Source organism: Lolium rigidum, chromosome 3, assembly GCF_022539505.1.
Source record: "Lolium rigidum isolate FL_2022 chromosome 3, APGP_CSIRO_Lrig_0.1, whole genome shotgun sequence".
NCBI lineage: Eukaryota > Viridiplantae > Streptophyta > Magnoliopsida > Poales > Poaceae > Lolium > Lolium rigidum.
Window position 1 is genome coordinate 101378313 of NC_061510.1, and position 21677 is coordinate 101399989.

Genomic DNA, 21677 nt, shown 5'->3' on the forward strand with positions numbered 1-21677 from the left:
AATAAACCAGGTTTAGTTTTTTTCGATAAGGAAACCAGGTTCAAGTACGTGAAGATAGACATGTTACATTAGGTTAATTTTAATGGCTTCCAAGTTACAATGTTACAGCAACATCAACAACTTCAGGGTGTTGGACGAAAACTGATTCAAGGTCAGCTGGAACAATATGACAGCAAGAAAGTTCAAAACGATAATCAAGGTCATGAAACCAGCCATCCTGTCTGGTGCATGTATCCTCATCATTCAAGTAACCTAGGACGAAGTGAGTTCATAACTATACAACTGACTACTGAGAGGACAGAATATGGAATACAAACAGTGTGTAATTTAGGTTGAAAAGATAGCAGCCACATGGTCTAAGGACAATTCGAGCTCTAATTATGTTTACATATGTAAGGAGCAGAAAATTCCCATATAGTGCAATATAAATCAATTTTTTGTGGCAAATAAAATAATTACTGTATTTAGAAATACATTGATAAACGGTTGCACTATCACACAAAGGAAAAGTATAAATTTAATCATAAAGATAATGGTTAAATCATGTGGTACTATAAGAAAACATATACTATTCTCCAAAGGAGATTTATCTTTTTTAATGTATGGTTTCCGCATCCAAAGCTAAATAATTATGTAGCTATAGGCTTGCACCCAATAATAGTATATGCAACTGAGCATTATTTGACTGTTCATATTGTTTCTTGCATACACCAACTAGTTTACTCAGGCACCACATCACAAGTCGTGGGCTCCTCCCTCCACCTCCCGATCCCATCCTTGAGAGTCGACTCTCGCGTGGCCGCCCAGATCCGGCCGCTCCTGCCGCCGGTGACCTTGCTGGCTGGCTGCGAGATGTGCTAGGACGAGGGATGGCTCATGTACAGAGTAGATCTAAGTTTAGCTTTGGCTTTATGCTAGTTTTCGGCTTGATGCCGCTCTTTTTCTTCCCCTTCGGCTGGCTTCCGGTGACCCACAGCGACGCCGGAGCTAGGCTACTCCTTTCCTGCACTCTATGTCCATGGTGGATATCTTGCAGGGGATGGAGATGGCCAAGGCCGTTTCAATAAATTCGCTGGTATGGTGTTCTTCTTCTTGATCTGGAGCTGCGCGTGGGTGTTTCTCCTCCTGGCCGGCCATGGTGGCGAGGGGGTGGAGAAGCTCAGAGTGCTGTCTTTTGGAGCTGGAGGAAGGCGGGGAGGTCAGTTGGTGCTGCAATCTGGAGATTACTACACGGTGGCTTCGTTCGCCGCTGTGATCTGTGGCCGATGCGGCGGAATCTCGACGCGTCAAGTTTCGACGCTTCTTCAACCTCCTGCTTGGAGGCCTCTTTCAGAGACACTCGTCGGCGTTCCTCATCTTCTCGTCCTCAAGTGGTGCGTCCCCGATGGCGTCAAGGTGGCCGGCGGTGGTGCCTCAAATTCGGTGGCAAGGACAAAGGGCTCGATTGCTTTTTCTTACTTTGTTCTAGGGTCCTGTGTGCAAATTTCTAGGACTGTGATGTATCCTCTTAGTTTTACTAAGGTCCTATGTGTAAGATGTATCCCACCGGCGATACTAATGCAGCATCTGGGGTCGTTCGTGACCCCTATTCCCGTTCAAAAAAAAACTAGTTTACTCAGGAAAACGGGTAAAAAGAGGAAAAACTGATGGCTTGAATAGGTGCCAGGTGTTTGAACGTTAGGCGGCGCCGTGCCGTGCGTGCGTCCGATTCAACCGGATTTGAGAAAGTTTCGCGTCCGCCTTCCTCCAGAACCTTCCCGCAGGGCGTAGGCTACCTCCATTTATTCCACACGCGCGTGCGCGACCCAACGAGAAAGCAGAGGCGGTGTGTCGCAAGTCGTAAACTGACAGAGGCGGAGACGAAAGCAGAGGCTCGAGAGGCTTCGGAGGTCCGGATCGCAGCGGCGACGAAAGGTATTTCCTCCGAGTCTTCTCATGTTTCGTCCGTAGCATACGATACTTTTGATTGAGTGATGTTGTTGCGTGTTCATCCGGATTTCAATTTTCTAGTTTGATTCTATGATAGTTTTGCGCAAAGCTCATAACCTGCAGATCGTAGAGAGCCATAAGCCGCACACACGCCATTAGAAAATATAAGTAGGTCAGGGTCGAGATATCCCAAATCCTGGCTTGCAAACTCATTATTTTAAAGGAATGGTTTGCAAACTCGTTAGATCTATATATGACACGAGCAAGTTAAACGGAGACCCTCACGGTGTAGCAGTTTTTTTTACCCATTCAGGGCGTTGTGGATTCATTTTGGACTACAGTTGTCGCGATAATTCAAGTTCATGGGATAACATATTTCACTGAATAAGCACGGTTATGTGGGATCTTTGAATTGTTGGAAAGGAAACTGTTGTGGGAACACATTTTTAACCGTGAACTGAATACAAAATAAGGTTTGCAGCTATTAAGTACCCGGCTTTCAGACAAGCAAAATATTGTGCCAGTATATGCAAAAGAACATCGGTGAGAAACAATTTGGAAATACATGTACAATAAGATCGTGGCCACCTCCTGTAAGGAAATAAGTTTGTCAAGGGCTGCAACTAATAAATTCAGATAGTGGTGCCAAAAAAGAATCTATCTTCGTTCCTGCAAATTGATCCATGGTTTTTTGCACGCCTGAAACTGGGCTATTCAGCTGAGTGCAGCTCAGAATAGACTATGCAGCATAGTATGTTACACAGGCACAATACTTAAAAGTTTAGTTGCATGCTTTTTAAAAAAAAAAATCGTGCTTCTTATGTATATTTGAGTTTGTCTGGTGGTTATTGATTCATTTATCTGTCTGTTTTGCAGATGTCGTACTCAAGAGGATCAAGGTAAGCATTATGACTTTCCACACTTTGTTTCTTTCATAAGTTCAGATATGTTATTATGATTATTGATCTCTGTAACTAGAAGAACTGAACCCTGCTCGTACTCTCCATCTTCATGCAGGCAAAGTAGCTACTCGAGGTATAGGAGTCGTTCTAGGTATGTCTTTATCCTTGACATCACTAATATGTTTGTACCCTTGTTCTAGGTTTTGTACTCTTAAGTATTTCTGTCTCTTGTAATATTATTGAGTTATTTACTGTCTATCTAATATGTAGGAGTGTGGATTCAAGTGACATTGAAAACCCTGGGAACAATCTATATGTGACTGGTCTGTCATCTCGTATAACAGATCGAGATTTGGAGAAGCACTTCTCTGCTGAGGGAGAGGTAACCTTTGCAGACATATTTGCGGAGGGAAATGGTTTTACACATATGAAATAGATTGCTAACGACTCCACAACTTCTTTCTGCTGGTTGTGCCACAGGTGATCGATGCAAGTATAGTACTTGACCCATGGACGAGGGAATCACGGGGGTTTGGATTTGTTACCATGGCCACTCTCAAGGAGGCAGAACGCTGCATCAAGTATTTGGACAGTTCTGTGCTGGAAGGTCGTGTCATTACTGTTGAGAAGGTATTGTCACAAGATTGTTACTCCCTGATATTTTTCAATTTTCCTTCTATATGGGGTGGATTTTGTACGTACACATTAGCCTTCTCAGCTGAATATTTGAGTGCTCTTCTTGTTTCAAGATTTTGTTGACAGCAGCAGGTAGATGCCCGCAGCTGTTCTGCATCAAATTCAAAAGATACACAACCTAACAACGAAACCATGCTACCTCAACCAAAGGGTTGTACGCCTAACATCATATTATTTCCATATTGTTTGTGTTCTTCAGATTCCCAATATTATTGATCATGATTTTGATGTGAAAGACAACTAGCACTAATTTTGCTCCCTACTCCACAGGCAAAGAGAAGACGAGGTCGAAACCCAACACCTGGAAGGTATCTTGGCTCCAAATCGTCACGTGGTAAGCTGTTGTGACTTGATTTATCTTGAACGTCTTAGCACCATTATTATGTGTCAGAAAGTAAGCAACCTTGACTATCTCTTTATATCACCGATCATTGACATACCATTATATTATATATGGTGATACCAGGGCGGAGGTATTACCCAAGTATATCCCCTGTTAGGAGAGACCGTTACAGCTCACGGTACTCGCCTGAGTGGGAGCGAGAGCGGGAGCGGTCTTATTCTCCTTATAGCAGAGGACGATCGTACTCTCGCCATGACAGGAGGCAATCCTACTCACCTTATGGCATAAGGAGATCATGCAGTCCCTCCGACAGGTCCAACTCTCCATACGAAAGGCGCAGATCATACTCCCCATATGGAAGGCGCAGATCATACTCTCCCTATGACAGGCATCGGTCATACTACTCACCTCGCCATGGTCATCGCTGCCGTTCGAGATCTCCCTACCGTTACGGAAGGCAGAGGTCACATTCCTATGGCCGTTCTGTTTCACCATACTACAGCAGGCGCTCTTCTCCTAGGGACAGAAGACGCGGCTATTCTCCAAGTGTGTCGCCGTGCACGAGCTACTCGCGCAGCTGCTCTCCAGTATCAGAAGAATCGAGGAGCTGTTCTCCGAGGAAAGGATATGACGAGGAAGTCAAGCAATCGCGCAGCAGGTCATCAGGCAAGAGACATTCTAGGGAAAGCTATGCTCACAGCCGCAGCTCCTACTCGAGGTCTGTTTCTAGGGAGCGCTCCAGCTCATCTGGGGCCTGATGGTTTAGGCAGCAACGCCACCGTATTTTGTCGCAACCCTGGATTTATAATGCTTTGTAGTAATCTCTGTTGCGCTCATGTAGGACGTGCAGAACTATATTTTGTCTTTATTCTGAACATACAAAACATAGGAGTATGTATGTTGATGTTATGTTGTACTGGATATTGATATTTTGCTAATTTCGTGCCCATATAGTACTTGTGATCCAGTATTTGCTGGACTGGCATACATTCTACTGATGAGTTCTTTGTGAGGAGATATTTTCTAGTGTAAGAATTTGGATGAAAGAGAGTTCGACGCTACATAAATAACAAATGAACCGGGAGTGGTGTTTTGGAACATGGGTGCGTATGCTCCCTATATTTTGAAATGCATCTTATGTACATTTTAAATTTTAAAAAAAATGAAATAAAAAATTTGTACGTACATCTTCACGTGCTACGCGCTTAGAAAGTCGTTTCATAAAAAATCGACTTATCATGTGACGTGTGTAAAAAAGATAAAATTCAGTGCTAAAAATAATGCTTTTTACAAGATAAAGTTTCTCCTTTTTACATAGACCACAAAAAATATTGGTTTTTCGTGAAACTTAGCGAATGCACATACATTATGGAGATGTACATGTAGAATTTTTTATCCAATTTTTTTGACATTTCGAAATATGTTTTTTTGGTAGAAGGAGCATACGCACCCGGGAACCGAATTGAATTTCTACAAATGAACCAGAGAAAGAACCTTTGAGTGGATGAAAAAAGTTCTCCTCAATCAAGCAGAAGCTCTAAGGTACTCTAGCCATAATTCTATGGATAGAATCTAAATCTATATCTTTCTGAAATCTTGTTAAGTTTACTTTGAACCGAGAAGGTGCTACGGAGCTTGCTTTTGCAGTTGCTCCACATAGCCTCTCGGACTTGCAACGTTGTAACACGCAACATGTTAAGTTCAGATACAGACAATAAGTCAGAAAACAGTGACAAGCAAAGCAGGGGACAAATGGCAGCTAAGTTCCAGCCCAAGTCCCAGATAATCATGGGTGATACAAAACATTGTGCACAAATTACAGACGGTACAACTAATCTGACATGGTCATTCGTAGATCAATGATACAGTTGGTGCAAAACTGAAGAACAGAAAAATGCCACAGAACAGTACAAAATGGTCACATTATTACAAAAATGTGCCTGAGCTTTGTCAAAATGGTATAGTAAATCCATGAAGACAGTTCGGAGTAATCTGTTATCCTCGAGCTTTCAGTTCTGTGATTGGCCCTGTGCCGTGGAATATCATTGTTGTAATAGAGTATCCAGGTTTGTGGACATTTCAAACATCCTATACCCTATCCAGAGAGTAGTCTGGCATCAAAAACATGTATGTACATTCAAACTGGTTGACCTTTTAGATTCAAACTGATGGATGGAGGGGAATAACCGACGGAGGTAAATCTGTTCTAGCCCCAGCCAGAGAGTAGTATGCCAGAATCTGTGCCTGGCCTGGCTGGCTTTGACTTGGTGCAGCAATAAACTCAATGTTCCAGAAGGGGCGTACCATTGCCATGAGCTCACCACCAGTAGGAGATGCTAAGTATCCCTGCACCCACAGATATCTGAGTGACTTCAGCTGTAACGCCGCGAGAGCAATTGCACGTTCACTGAAGCAGCAACTCCTTAGCTCCAATTTCTGCAAGCTTGGGCATCCTCTTGCGAATGCCAGCAGTCCATCATCAGAACTCCCAACATTTCCGAGCAACATGTAGCGGATGGTCTTGCTTAATTCACCAACATAGGAAAGGCCAACATCAGATAGAGCTCCAGGTCTCACATAAAATGCAAACCTCTGGAGTTTGGTGCATCCACTCAGCAAAGCACGAACCCCGTTGTCAAGGGGCATTTCGGTTATCTGCGGTTGTCTATCAAGCAGGACAAGTCGGAAGTCGTTCAGGTTTTTGCTGTACGTACCAATGGCTTCTAGAGCTGCATTTGTAATGTCAGACACATGTACCGCCCAGTACTGCAAATCAGGGCAGCCTTCAGCTACAGCCCTCAATCCCACATGTGTGACTCTACCATGTTCGTCCTCAAGACCTCCTTGGTCATCATCTCCTCTCTCTACTCTGAGTCTCTGTAATTTCTTGCAGGTCTGTGCAACAACTTCTAATCCTCGATCTCCTATCACATCTCTCACCTGTTCGAATTCAAAACGGAAACAAATTATCAGCATAACACGTTTGAGGCAGTATATTCACTATCCAACCTCCAAACAGGAAAGATAGCAAAAGGAAAAAATCATGCAACATAGTCTGCCAGAACATACCTCCAGAACTTCAAGATTTGGACAGCGCTGGACTAACTGACAGTGATCCTCTGTGGTAAGGAATGTAAACGTAAGGTCTAATTTCTTGAGTGCAGCGCAATATGGAAATAGTATCTGCATCTCATTTGTTCCCATGTAGTTAAAACTCAAGCGCTGTATCGAAGGAGGGAAATAGTAGTTATTGTAATTTCCACTCTGCCCGCCTTGATCCAGATAGTCCTCAAAGGAACCCCCAGCAAATTCTTGTAGTGTTTCTGTTGTACGGAACAAATCGATCAGTTGAGGCATGGAACACTCGCTAATCTTCAGAATTTTCAGCCTTCGGCAATTGCGCACAAGGAGGGCAAGATATTCAGGGGATGCGTAGATATCTGTCAAGAAGAAATTCAGCGTCTCAAGGACACTATTGCTGGTAGCAAGCTCACGAAGCCATTCATCATTTTCTTTCTCAGCAATTGTGCTTTCTTCAAGAAGTAATGTATCCAGTTTCCTGCACATGACAACAAACATAACTGGTTAAACTAGTAACCTACGAATGCACGCTCTTACAAAGAGTTCACAACACTAATTCTGTTTCAAACATCTGCCAAGTATCATATGAATGAGTTCTCTACAGAAGTGTCAGCGAATCAAACAAGTTGGGCACTCACTGTCAGACCAGAAATTACGTCAGTTAAAATCCACATTTCCTAATTCCTAACATTCTAAAGCTAGAGTTCATCCCCAATTCCTAAGAGTACAAGGATGCTTTTACATCATGAAGAAAAGGTAATAAAAAAACGTTACACACACTGTTTCCCATCTCTCAGGGAAAAACACCTTATCTGAAGGGTTCCCTTTTGCAAACATTCCATCCATCAATCTTTTCCAAGAAGAAAAACACCATTCCTGAAGAGAAAATCCATCTAACAAAAAAAGTGCAACTACGTAATTCATCTCTAGGATGAGCAGGAGAAACTGTAATCGAGCTAATCCATGCTTAAATTACAGCAATTACAGTCCACATTTCCCAATTCCTAGTATTCTAAAGCTAGATTTCATCCCCAATTCTTTAGAGTACCAAGATGTCTCTACATCATGGAGAAAGGGTAACAACAAAACGTTACACGCACTTTTACCCTTTTTCTCAGGGGAAAAACACCTTACCGGATGGGTTCCCTTCTACAAACATCCCATCCATCAGCCTATTGCAATAAGGAAACACCATTTCCGAAGAGAAAATCCATCTAAAAAGGTGAAACTACTAGTAATTCATCTGCAGGACAAGCACGGGAAACTGTAATCGAGCTAATCTATGCTTATCTGTCATCGAGAACTAGCAAGAGAATACAGGAAATGAGAAATCACTTGCAGGAGAAAATACTATTTCTAACGAGAAAATCCATCTAAAAACAAGCGAAACTACTGGTAATTGAACTCTAGGACAAGCAGGAGAAACTATAATCGAGCCAGTCTATGCTTACCCGTGAACGAGAACAAGACGGGAAGTAAAAACATAAATTACGGCAATTAAAGTCCACATTTCCCAATTCCTAGTATTCTAAAAGCTAGAGTTCATCCCTAATTCCTAAGAGTAGCAAGATACTTTACAGAAGTGTCAGCGAATAAAACAAGTTGGGCAGTCACATCAAAGCAGAAACTACGGCAGTTAAAGTCCATATTTCCCAATTCCAAGTATTCTAAAGCTAGAGTTCATCCCCAATTCCTAAGAGTACCAATATGTTTTTACATAAGAGGTCGTTTGGTATCCATCATTTTGGCCTGGAATCCTGGAATTCATTTTGGAATTCCATAGGTGGGCTGTTTGGTTGCCACAGAATTGGACCGTCATTTCATTTAGAAAATCCAGCAAAATGATGCCATGGGTAAACACAATTCCAAGCTCAAACCTGTCATTTTTGTTTCTCTATGAAAGCCATTTACAAATTCAATATTGAATTCTGCTGTCATTTGCAATTCCTGTGGCAACCAAACAAGTGTTTATTTCTGGAATTACAATGTAAATGAAATGAATACATGTATCATTTCAAAATGCTACAAACGAAATGAAAGCCTGGCTTCCAAACGACTTCTAATAGAAAAGGTTACAACAAAATGTTACTCGCACTTGAGCCCCTTAACGGATGGGTTCCCTTTTGCAAACATCCCATTCATCAACCTTTTCCAAGAAGAAAAACGCAATTTCCGAAGAGAAAATCATCTAGGAACTAGCGAAACTACTAGTAATTCATCTGCACGACAAGCAGGACAAACTGTAGTCAAGCTAATCTATGCTTATCTTCAACGAGAACAAGCACGGGAAGACGGGAAATGAGAAATCACTTGCAGGAGCAAACACTATTTCCAAAGAGAATCCATTTAAGAACAAGCGAAACTACTAGTAATTCATCTGTAGGACAAGCAGGAGAAACTGTGATCAAGCTATCTGTGAACGAGAACAAGCACAGGAAGTTAAAACAGAAATTACAGCAATTAAAGTACACATTTCCCAATTCCTAGTATTATAAAGCTAGAGTTCATCCCCAATTCCTAAGAGTAACAAGATGCTTTACAGAAATGTCAGCGAATCAAACAAGTTGGGCACTCACTGTCAAACCTGAAACTAAGGCAGTTAAAGTCCACATTTCCCAATTCCTTGTATTCTGAAGCTAGAGTTCATCCCCAATTCCTAAGAGTACCAAGATATTTTTACATCATGAAGAAAAGGTTCCAACAAAACGTTACACGCACTTTTCCCCTTTTCTCAGGGAAAAAGCCCTTCTAAAATATAAGTGTCGCAACTTTATCTAGATGCGGATGTATCTACACAACAAAAATGTGTCTAGATACACTCGAATCTAGACAAAACTGTGACACTTATTTTGAAACGGAGGTAGTACAAACATCCCATCCACCAACCTTTTCCAAGAAGAAAAACACCATTTCCGAAGTGAAAATCCATCTAAAAACAAGTGAAACGACTAGTAATTCATCTGCAGGACCAGCACGAGAAACAGTAATCGAGCTAATCTATGCGTATGTGTGAACGAGAACAAGGATCAGGGACAGGAAAGGAAAAAAATTAAGGCAGTTAAAGTCAACATTTCTTAATCCATAGTATTCTAAATCTGGAATTCATCCCCCATTCCTAAGAGTACCCAGATATTTTTACATCATGAAAAGATAGCAACAAAACATTGCACGCACGTTTCCCCTTTTCTCAGGGAAAACCCCCTTATCGGATGGGTTCCCTTCTACAAACATCCCATCCATGAACCTTTTGCAAGAAGAAAAACACCATTGTTGAAGAGAAATCAACCTAAAGCAAGCGAAACTACAAAGACGGGCAAGAGAAACTGTAGTCGAGCTAATCTATGCTTATCTGTGAACGAGAACAAGCAAAGACGAGAATGAGAAACTACTTGCAGGAGCAAACACCACTTTCCAAAGAGAAAATCTATCTAAAAACAAGTGAATGCAAGCTCTTACTAAGAATTAACAACACTAATTCTGTTTCAAACGTCTGCCAAGTATGATACAAATGAGTTCTCTACAGAAGTGTCAGGGAATCAAACAAGTTGGGAACTCATTGTCAAACCAGAAATTACAGCAGTTAAAGTCCACATTTCGCAATTCCTAGTAGTGCTGTAAAGCTAGAGTTCATCCACAATTCCTATGAGTACCAAGATGTTTTTACATCGTGAAAAAAAGGTAACAGCAAAACGTTACACGCACTTTCCCCCTTTTCTTAGGCAAAAACGCTTATCGGATGGGTTCCCTTTTACAAACATCCCATCCATCAACCTTTTCCAAGAAGAAAAGCACCATTCCGAAGAGAAAATCCATCTAAACACCAGCGAAATTACTAATAATTCACATGTGGGACAAAAGCAGGAGAAACTAATCGAGCTAATCTATGCTTATCTGTCAACGAGAACAAGCATGGGAAGACCGGAAATGAGAAATCACTTGCAGGAGCAAACACCACTCCCAAAGATAAAATTCATCTAGATAAAGCGAAACTACTAGTAATTCATCTGTACGACAAGCAGGAGAAACTGTAGCTGAGCTAATCTATACTTATCTGTCAACGAGAACTAGCATGGGAAGATGGGAGATGAGAAATCACTTGCAGGAGCAAACACTATTTCCAAAGAGAAAATTCATCTAAAAACAAGCGAAACTACTAGTAATTCATCTGTAGGACAAGCAGGAGAAACTGCAATCGAAATAATCTATGCTTATCCCTGGACGAGAACAAGCACGGGAAGCTAAAACAGAAATTGTGGCAACTGAAGTCCACATTTCCCAATTCCTGGTATTCTAAAGCTAGACTCCCTAAGAGTAGCAAGATATATATACATCATGAAGAAAAGGTTACAACAAAACGTTACACGCAATTTTCCCCTTTTCTCATGGAATAAACCCCCTTATCACAAACCTCCCATCCATCAACCTTTTCCAAGAAGAAAAACACCATTCCCAAAGAGAAAATCCATCTAAAAACAAGCGAAACTACTAATCATTCATCTGTAGGACAAGCAGGAGAGACTGTAATCGAGCTAATCTATGCTTATCTGTGAACGAGAACAAGCACGGGAAGTTAAAACAGAAATTACGGCAGTTAAAGTCCACATTTCCCAATTCCTAGTATTCAAAAATTAGAGTTCATCCCCAATCCGTAAGAGTAGCAAGATGCTTTACAGAAGTGTCAGCGAATCAAACAAGTTTGGTACTCACTGTCAAAGTAGAAATTACGGCAGTTAAAGTCCACATTTCCCAATTCCTAATATTCAAAAGTTAGTGTTCATCCTCAATCCGTAAGAGTAGCAGGATGCTTTACAGAAGTGTCAGCGAATCAAACAAGTTGGGCACTCACTGTCAAAGTAGAAACTACGGCAGTTGAACTCCACATTTACCAATTTCTAGTACTCTAAAACTTAAGTTCATCCACAATTCCTAAGATTACCAAAGGTGTTTTTTACATCATGAAGAAAAGGTTATACCCCATTTCGAAAAATGAAGAGAAGGCTACAGCAAAACGTTACACGCACTTTTCCCCTTTTCTCAGGGGAAAACCCCTTATCGGATAGGTTCCCTTTTACAGACATGCCATCCACCAACCTTTTCCAAGAAGAAAAACACCATTTCCGAAGAGAAAACCCATCTACAAACAAGCGAAACTACTAGTAATTCATCTGCAGGACAAGCAGGAGAAACTGCAATCAAACAAATCTATGCTTATCTGTGAACGACAAACAAGCACGGGAAGTTAAAACAGAAATTACAGCAGTTAAAGTATTCCTAGCAGTAGTATATTCTATAAAGCTAGAGTTCATCCCAATTCCTACCAAGATGTTTTTACATCGTGAATAAAAGGTAACAGCAAAACGTTACACGCACTTTCCCCTTTTCTCTCTGAGGGAAAAAAAACCCCTTATCGGATAGGTTACGAACACCCATCTATTAACCTTTTCCAAGAAGAAAAACACCATAACCGAAGAGCAAATCCATGTAAAAACAAGCGAAACTACTACTACGTAGTAATTCATCTGCAGGACAAGCGCGAGAAACTGTATGTAAGCGAGCCAATCTATGCTTATCCGTGAACGAGAACAAGCACGGGAAACGAGAAATTACTAGTTGCAGGAGGAGGAAACACCATTTCGAAAGAGGAAATCCACCGAAATACAAGCGAAACTACTACGTAGTAGTAATACATCTGCAGGACAAGCACGAGAAACTGTAATAAGCGAGCTAATCTATGCTTATCCGTGAACGAGAACAAGCACGGGAAACGAGAAATTACTAGTTGCAGGAGGAGCAAACACCATTTCGAAAGAGGAAATCCACCGAAATACAAGCGAAACTAGTACGTAGTAGCAATTCATCCGTAGAGGACAGGCAGGAGGAATCAAGCAAGCTAATCTACGCGCTCATCCGTGAAGAAGGAGAAGAAGCAGGGGAGGAGGAGGAGGTAGGGGGGAACCGAGAAAATTACTTGCAGGAGCGTGCGATGAGGGCGAGGGAGAGCGTGGAGAAGCCGGAGCATCGGTCGAGCTTGAGCGAGACGAGCATGTGCGCCTTGGCGCGGACGAGCACGGCGATGTCGTCGTCGGAGACGATCATCCTCCGGAGGTGCAGCACCTTGAGGCAGCTGAAGGAGGCGGAGAGCTCGCGGATCCAGGGCGTGGCGGAGCCGCCCCAGTCCTCGGGGATGAGGTTGAACATGGCGGCCCGGGGCTTGGCCTTGAGCTTGAGCGACTCGAGGCAGGGGAAGCGGCGGAGGAGGCGGGCGGGCGTGGTGGAGTAGGCCATGGCGATGGTGACGTGCTTGCGGCTCTGCGCGTCGAACCTGTTCCAGTGGCGGCAGACGAGCGAGATGGCGTCGCGGTCCCAGGGGTCGTCGACGTAGTTGAGCACCAGGCCGAGGGCCAGGTCCGGGATCCCGAAGCTCATGGCCCTCCCCAGGTGGCCGGACATCGGCGCGGCGCGGGGGTCTCCGATCTGACGCCGATCCGCTCCGCCGCGGATTTCAACGGGGAGGGTGGTGGTGGTGGTGGTGGGGGAGGAGGGTTGTGGAGTGGGAAAGGGGGACGGGGGGGCGAATGGGGAAATATTTAGGGATTCTTTCCGGTCGCCCGGACGACGCGAAGGCTTTTCCTCTTTTCTGTGGCTGGCCTTGTGCGGCTGCGCGATGGGGGCGCGCCCGTCACGGCGGCCGGCCAATGACACCTGGGCCCGGGTACGAGATATTTTTTTTCTCTCTCACAGCCAGCCAACCTTATCTCCGTTTCGTACGCCTCCCGAGCAGTTTTGGCCTGGTCGGTTTTCCTTTCCCAATCTAGGGCTTTTACGGTTACCATTGTTCTCGCCATGTCTAGATTCATCCAACGACGAGTGGATGCTAAAAATGGAAATATCTCATCCGTGGTGCCATGCACTCGTACCAGACCGTCGTACAGTTATTACGAACGTACACTAGTGTGAGGTGATCCACATCTTGCCGTGTCACTTGACCTTTTCCACTGCTGTGAAGGAGAAACAATTCGTATGTACAGTACAAGTCTTTATGAAAACACAACCTCAAGCGAGTAAAAGACGGTGTAGGTTCATGCAGAAGTATGTATAAAAGACAACAACAATAAATACAAGTGATTTTTTTAGCAAAGAATACAAGTGACATGAGCCATTGCTACCAATGTACACTTCTCTTGTTTTTTTCCTCCCATGTTTAATTGGCATCATAACTTCAGTAATTAAATTCTTATTTTCCGTGAAAAGGTGTAATTATTACTCCTGATTAGACGTATCTCCTGCCCTTGAACTTGAACACGTTCTAGAGAGCATCTTCGGTCGCGTTTTTAAAGGCCTCGTCAAAGCTTTAAGGAGGCGCCGAAAAAAGCCTATGGCCCCTAATAACTATTTGGGACCGGCGCTGCTTAAAAAATTCTCATGTGGGCGGGGTTGGCCTGGAGGCGCCGGAAAACAACCGGCGCTAATGGCACATAGAATACCGAAAGGCAGGTCGGCCCTGCCAAATAAAGGTGCCAATTAAAGACCTTGTCGGTTCCCCAGGTGGCGGCAGGTGACGTGTCTCGTCGTTGTCGCGTCTTCCCCACGTGGCGGCGTAAATGCGCGGCGGCATCCTTGTCTCTATACAAACACGGCGATGCACATCATCGCCCTAGAACCACCCAACATCCTCCTTGCCGCACGTCATCGCCCATAGCTTCTATCACCGGGACACGACGAGATGAATGTCGAAGCAAGGATTTGCCCCACGGAACCTCACCATCGACAAGGTGTGGTCCATGTACCGAAACGAGTACCTCGCGCCTCTCGACATGAGGCTTCCGAGGGGCTCCTCCAGACGCTTTTTTCCTTCCATGTTTAATTGTCATCGTGACTTGAGTAATCAAATTCTTCTTTTCTCTACCAAAAAGTGCAATTATTATTGATGATTAGTTCGAAGGATGTATATGTTGCCTTTGAACATGTCCTAGAGCATCTTCAGTCGTGCCTCTAAAGGCCTCACTGCGAGCCTTTTGGGGCGCCGGACCCAAAAAAGAATGCCCCCAATTGCGGCCTCTAATGACTATTTGGGGCTGGCACGACCCAAAAAACTATCATGTGTCCCCCCAGACAAACCCTAGCCCGTAGGGGGTGGCTTGTGGGCACCGTAAAGAAGCCAGCGCTAGCGCCACGTAGGATATTGGCAGGCGGGTCAACCCTACCAAAGATAAAGGCGCCAATTAAAGACCTTGTCGGTTCCCCATCAGGCGGCAGGTGACACATCTCGTCGTCATTGCTCTTCCCCCACGCGATGACATAAATGCGCAGCGACATCCTCGTCTGTAAATAAACGCGGCAACGCACGCCATGGCCCTAGAACCACCCAACACCATCCTTGTCGCACACCATCACCCATAGCTTCCATCACCGAGAATGCGGCGAGATCAATGTCGAAGCAAGGATTCGCTCCACGGAACCTCACCTTCACAAGGTGTGGGCCTTGTACCACAACGTACCCCACACCTCCCGACACGAGCCTTTTGTGGGGTGCCTCCCTGCACTTTTTCCTCTCATGTGTAATTGTCATCATGACTTGAGTAATTAAATTATTCTTTTCTCTAAAGAAAAGTGCAATTATTACTGCTGATTAGTTCAAAGGATGTACTATCTGCCTTTGAACATGTCCTATGTTCTACAAACATGAGCCGGCATAAGTTACAGCAAACACGAATATGTGACCGTACATTGGAGGTACCGGTTGAAAGAAAATATCTATTTTTGGCACTTTCATCCTTAAAATATCTTGTGCAATAGAGAGGAGAATATTTTAGCAAATATAAAAGGTACGGTGCTAAAAGTAGGGGTGGATTGAGCATATTTAGGCTTTCGTAAGAGCAACGAAAGGGATAATTCTATGCACTTAATTATTTTAGTTGTATATCTATTCTCTCGTATTATTTCTTCACAAATAGAGTGTTGTGCAACTACTTGACTTGTAGTACAGAAGATGAAGATTTTAAAGTATGATTGAGCATATGGACAAGTCCTAGCTATTGTTTAGCATATAATGTGATCAACTATCGTGGATAAACAATACACATAACTCTCAAATGACGTCTACGCTAGATGTTTGCCCTCGGGATTAATTATATAACTTTTATTGTTAATGTGTATTTTTGTTGTGGTGTACTTAGGAGATGGTTTTATACTCCGTGTTTCTAATTTACATCCCATTAACTCTTACAAGTATTAACAAGCATGCATTGTCCTAATTTTCACAAAGATTTAAGTGTGTCGGTACTTCATTATCAAACCTTAAGCCCATGATTGTCTTGTAAAGAGTTGGCTTAGTTGTGCACACATGACCTTATTGTGTTAAGGCGGCCTCCTCATGATCAAGGTGACGAAGCCATGAAGTAAAGACTCCACTCGAAAGGATTCAAATCATGGTGCACTTATAGGAAATTATTGGTGAAACTCGTGCATTTATCTTTGGTCTATATCGCGGTTGTACACTTGTGCTACAAGAGGGCACTTGGGTCGGTGTAGATGTGTATATGTGTTGATTGTTTTTTCCTTCTAATATGTAGTACATGTACATGGCTTCTGCATAATAAATGGGTAATGGTGGGATCAGACATGTAATGCAAGTGTAATGTGATCGTCGGTAGTTTGACATACATACGCACATCTTGGTGTTTAGGTATAGCATTCAGCAGGAGTACAACTTAATTAAGCATGCGAATCGGAAATTTACTGGAGCTAGAATATATCTGATGATATAATGAACTAAGAACGGTGCGGTGTTATTATAGTCAAGACAAGCGGGGACGTGTGTGACACGTACCACGTAATCATGGGATCTTTCAAGGACAGTAGGACACTAACGCAACGAAAGTAAGCATTATGATGTACTAAAATTGTTTATTTCGATGAGATATAACACACAAAAAGAAGTGACCAAGTTAGGATTTCTGCATATATAGTCAATTGTCTTTATAGGAATGCGGCAAATCCTATATATGAATCATAAAGATCACAAGGAAAAACTGTAAAAGAAAATGAAAATCTATCGATAATATCAGTTTGGCATCACATCATCATGGTCATGGCACCTCTACTGCGCAAAAGCCTTTGCGTATTGTATTGGTGAAAAAGAAACATAAAAGAACACCGTTGGTGGTACGTTGATTTCTGCATATATCAGTTTGGCATCTCCAGCGGCGCGACGCAAACGGACGTTGATCGACCGTTTTCATCCGCCGTGACCGGAAATGCGTCTGGCACCACCTCCAGCGGGGCGACGCAAAGTGACCGGGCCGTCCGCGGAGACGCAAACCTGGCCCAAATATGCGTCTGGGATGCGTCTCTGGCGGACGCGGAAAGTGTCCGCTCGCGTCAAGCGGACGTTTCTTCGGGCCCGCCTGGCAGCGACCCTGCGTCGATGCGTCTTCTCCGCCGCATACTGGCAGCGAGGCGTCGCTTCGGCAGTCTGCGGCCGCGTAAATGGCGATGCCTCGCGTGGCGCGACCGTCGCCTACCTCTGCGCACGTAGTAATGGCGATGCCACGCGTGGCGCGACCGCCGTCCTGCCTCCGACCTATATATACAGGGGCGCGAGCATCTCATCTCCTCCCCACTAAATCCTAGACGCCGCTGCCGTAGCGCCGCTTCCTCTCAGCCTCCAGCAGATCCACCATGAGCAGCGTCGGGCGCGGCCAGGTTGCCGCGCCTCCACCTCCACCTTCACCTCCCACTCCACCTCCTCCTACCTCGAGCTTCTCCGAGGAGTTCGACTCCGAAGACATCACGGGCGACCTCCTCGACCCGGTCAGGGACGCCGCGGCCCTGGCTGAAGCGGAGAAGGAAGCACAAGAGGAGCTAGCGGGCCACGCGGCGTTGGACGCCGAGCTGGAACAGCGCAGGCTGACGGCCGCCGCTGCAGCGGAGGACTCCGACTCGGAGATATCTTGGTTCTCCGATGACCCTGATGCGCCTACTCCGGAGGAGGGGGCGGTGGAGCAGAGGGCCATCGTCGAGTCTTTCGAGACGCTCAAGGACGACGCCGCCAATGCGAGGCTGGAGCAGGCACTAAGCCAGGACGCGGCGGCGCACCGAGCCATAGCGGCCGCGCAGGAGGCAGCGGAGAAGCAGACGACGGAGCGTCGCAACGACGGTGCCGGTCCGTTAGGGAGCAAGTAGTCTAGGCCTATAGATCTACTTTGTATAGTTTTATGCATTTTTATGTACTACTTTGAAAGTTTTTAACTGTGTTGCAATTCAAAAAATGGATCGCCCCGATGGGAGTACACCCAGATGCAAATGGATGCGCGGGGGCGACACAAACAGACGCTCGCGACCACTTTTGAACGTCTGAAATGCATCGCGCTGCTGGAGATGCCCTAAGATGTTCCGTTGACATGTCTGCGCCGAGCAAGGACGGAAGCACGTAAGCTGGGTCGCGTGTGTACCCAATGCAGTGAACAAGTTGCGGCATGTGATGCTGTCATCGACACCCTGTTCATCATAATTACAGATGTCGACTGGGGCGGCTACGTACCACTAGCGATAGATTATCCTAGCTCAGCAAATCCCACCCTTGCAGCAAACGGACGGCTGGATCCTTCTTGGATCCGTCCATAGATTTGATGTGATATGCGTGTGATGTAGGAGCACTCGAATCTCCATCCTACATGCATGTGGCCCTAGTCAATGAGTCTCATTAACAAATTGTTCATAATTAGAGATTTTGAAATCGCACTTACTACTAAATGAAGATTTTGAAATCGGGGCTAAGGCATCCTCAAGTGGCTGTTTTGATACGCTTGCGTCGGACCCGTAAAAATCGGTAAATCTGAGAGTTTGTCCGTTTTAATCCGGGATGCATGCCCAACGGCTTATACTCAGATAGACACGGGCATTTTTGTGGGCTCTGATCCAGACGACATGAGAGTGGTTCGCCAGATCTTGGACACCTTTGGCGGTGCAAGCGGGCTGCAAACAAATTTGGCAAAATCCGAAGCCTTCCCAATAAGGTGCACCGAGGAGCAGATTTCAGAGGCATTGCAAATTTTCCCAGCTAAACGGGGCGTTTTCCCTTGCGCGTACTATATCTGTAAATGGAAACGGCGGCCCACGGCGCCGCTAGCCCAAGCCCAGTCAACTTGCTAAATAGACACCCAGTCAGAAAAGAAAAATCGTAGCGGCTACTCACGGCTCCCCGCTACCGCCGCCGCGCCGCTCCTGTCCCCCTCCATGGCGATGGAGGCGGGCGCCGCCCCATCCCTCCGCTCTCCCCACCAAGGATCAGATCCACCGCCGCCCCTCTTGTTGCTCTTCCCCCAAGGAACAGATCCACCGCCGCCGCTCCATCCCTCCGATCCTCCCGTGAACTCCTCTTATCCGGCCGCCTCCATCCCGTGCGTTGAGCAGCCGGTGTCCGACGAGGTATTCGAGGAGAAGGGAACCAGTCCAGTTCAGAAGAAGGAGAAGGATGGCAGCCATATTCGGAAGAAGAAGAGAAATTCTTGACCTTGATATCCTCGTCCTAGAAGCACGCATTCTGGATGCTTACTAAGATTTTGACCGTGACCTTGACCTTGTTTCTTGATTAGCCGGATGGCAAGAAGCTCAAGCAGGTGGTGAAGGGAAATAGTCGTGACACCGTTGTTCAGGTACTCGCCAATGAGGCCATGATCTTGTTATACATGTGAAATTGTTCCACAAATTTGGGGAGCTAAAAGCGATTTGATTACTGTGAAATTGTTGCCCATGTCCTTCTCAAACGAAACTGCTTGCCATATCCTTTTGTTGTCATGATATTATTGAGAAATATTGCATGCGTGAGAAATATTGGTTCATAATCTGCTCAAGTTTCTGATCTAGACAAGTTTCTTAGGCTCAAGTTTCTTAGGATGGGTATGCGCTGATAGCTAATAGAAGTGTAAAACTAAGACAGCAATGGTCAAACTGTACTACTTTTAATTGTCATAGCACAATATCACTTGTGTTCACATGAAATTTCTAAATATAGCTTTTCAGAGTCATCAGAACATTTGTGTACTGAACATAAAGAACTAGCAACAAACATTGTCTGATTACAAGCATGAAACATATTGCATCAGGTAACAGGCTAACAGCTTGCCTGCCAGTATGGCTCAGTCCATGGAAACAAACTAATAAGAAGCAAAAAAGGGGGTTATCATAGTTAAGGAAAAGTTGAATCATGATGAAATGTTACTGTACGAAAATGTAACTGCAATTCCAAATTGTTTCTGATCCAGCAATTGTTTTCATTCTTAACTGCAGGAGTCCGGTGAGGCCTGTGAGGAGCCGCAGCGGTCCAGAGATGTCCATGGGGGCAAAAGGTCACTATCTCGTGCAAGTGAAAGCTCAAGAGCAGCAAAAGTTGCGAGAACTATTGATTCAAAAGTAAGTTCTTGGTCTTGCTGGTACTAACCTTGAGATTGCTAATGTAGTTCACTATAGTTTATGGAAATTCTATTCTGCTAGTTCCTACCATGAGATCACAGAACTAGCCTTGGAGCCGAAAGTGTTGAAGCATTGATGTGTTTTGGGGATTGGATTAGGCGTGGTGGTAAGCATTTCTTTTAGCGTCTACTCTATTTCGTAAATATGCTAATATATTTGGTTAATATGTATCATCTGGCTTATTTTGATTATAATTGTTGCAGAACCTTCTTGCGAAGAAAGCAAACCTCATGAGGTTTCGTGATTGTTCCAGGTAAACAAGTAGTACACTAGTCGGAAGAGTTACTTGTTTAAAGTAGTACACTAGCTGAAAGTTTATGAGATATTGCTGCATTTGCTTATGAGATATTACTGTATTTGTTATACTCTGAAAGTTTACTCTACTAGTCTAATGCAATGGGAATTGAGATGAGAGTACTTAATCTATTGCATCCCCTGCTTGTTTAGTTAATAGCAACTGCGAGTACTGTATTTTCAATCCACTTGAGATTCTGGTAGCAGACCTTGTGATTTTTAACCTTCTTGATGTTTTGCTTGAGATACCTGATGCCCACTTGAGATTCCTCCATGACTGTAATATAGCATCATTCTTATTCAGTTACTTTATAAGAAATCATTGCATCACCATCTCCTGAATAGGAGATTTTATACATTCCTGTAGTAACTCTCATATTTGTGTACATACGTTTCAGCAAGAATGGATGGAAAGGTTGCCAGAGATGAAGAAAATGCAAGCAGATCTCATGGTCCAAGCCAAAGAAAGTGAATGAAGGTCATCCTAGTGTATCAGGATCCTAGTGTAATATTTTGGAGACCAGGGATTTACTAAACTTGGGATTTGCTGATGCACTGATATTCCTGTGATGCACGTACTGCTGATTAACTAAGCTCCGGATCATTGGTTATGACTTGTGAAGTGTTGTTTTGAACTGCTTATACATATTTTGTAATGGATTTTCTTATTTGCTAGCTTATGACAATTGTCACTTAAACTGTGGATTCTGTGGTGTTAAAGTTAACGTCTTAATTTATGCTCAGGTTACATTATGTCCTCATAAAAAAAGGGCTGGATCTTCTTGAGTCTCTCTCATGTATAGAAGAGCAGGAGAAAAATTCTTTGTCAGGAGAAAAAAATCCATGCAATTAAATCTATCGCTATGTTGTTTTTGGGCATCAATCTGTCATTTTTGTCGTTCACAGAGTTTCGAGCTAGTGTTATTTGCGTCTTGGAACAGATCGATCGAGAGAATAAA

General features: G+C 44.1%; 2 protein-coding genes and 1 long non-coding RNA gene across 3 annotated transcripts; 2 read left to right on the plus strand and 1 right to left on the minus strand.

The window, feature by feature from the left end:
* Window positions 1-1878: 1878 nt before the first annotated feature.
* LOC124702047 (serine/arginine-rich splicing factor SR45a-like) lies at window positions 1879-4808 on the plus strand (the record flags this gene model as incomplete). Its single annotated transcript, XM_047234145.1, is given in 7 exon segments — window positions 1879-1914; window positions 2806-2828; window positions 2947-2982; window positions 3102-3213; window positions 3312-3461; window positions 3798-3861; window positions 3994-4808. Coding segments are annotated over 6 exon segments (1020 nt in total). The 3' UTR covers window positions 4629-4808.
* Window positions 4809-5614: 806 nt separating this feature from the next.
* On the minus strand, window positions 5615-13471 carry LOC124702048 (coronatine-insensitive protein homolog 2-like). Its single transcript, XM_047234146.1, has 3 exons — window positions 12920-13471; window positions 6940-7429; window positions 5615-6810 (listed from the first exon to the last, which is right to left on the minus strand). Exons 1-3 carry the CDS (start codon window positions 13399-13401, stop codon window positions 6031-6033), a joined length of 1752 nt encoding a protein of 583 aa, XP_047090102.1. The 5' UTR covers window positions 13402-13471; the 3' UTR covers window positions 5615-6030.
* A 6989-nt stretch (window positions 13472-20460) lies between these two features.
* LOC124697887 lies at window positions 20461-21398 on the plus strand. Its single transcript, XR_007000840.1, has 2 exons — window positions 20461-20530; window positions 20628-21398. It is a non-coding gene; the product is annotated as an uncharacterized LOC124697887 (long non-coding RNA).
* Window positions 21399-21677: the final 279 nt, after the last annotated feature.

Excerpts from the sequence above, each read along its gene's own strand:
- LOC124702048 (XM_047234146.1), bottom strand. The coding sequence starts at position 13,401 with ATGTCCGGCCACCTGGGGAGGGCCATGAGCTTCGGGATCCCGGACCTG. Across the intron at positions 7,430-12,919 it reads CTCATCGCACGCTCCTGCAA|GAAACTGGATACATTACTTC; the intron begins GTAATTTTCTCG and ends TGTCATGTGCAG. Across the intron at positions 6,811-6,939 it reads CAAATCTTGAAGTTCTGGAG|GTGAGAGATGTGATAGGAGA; the intron begins GTATGTTCTGGC and ends GAATTCGAACAG.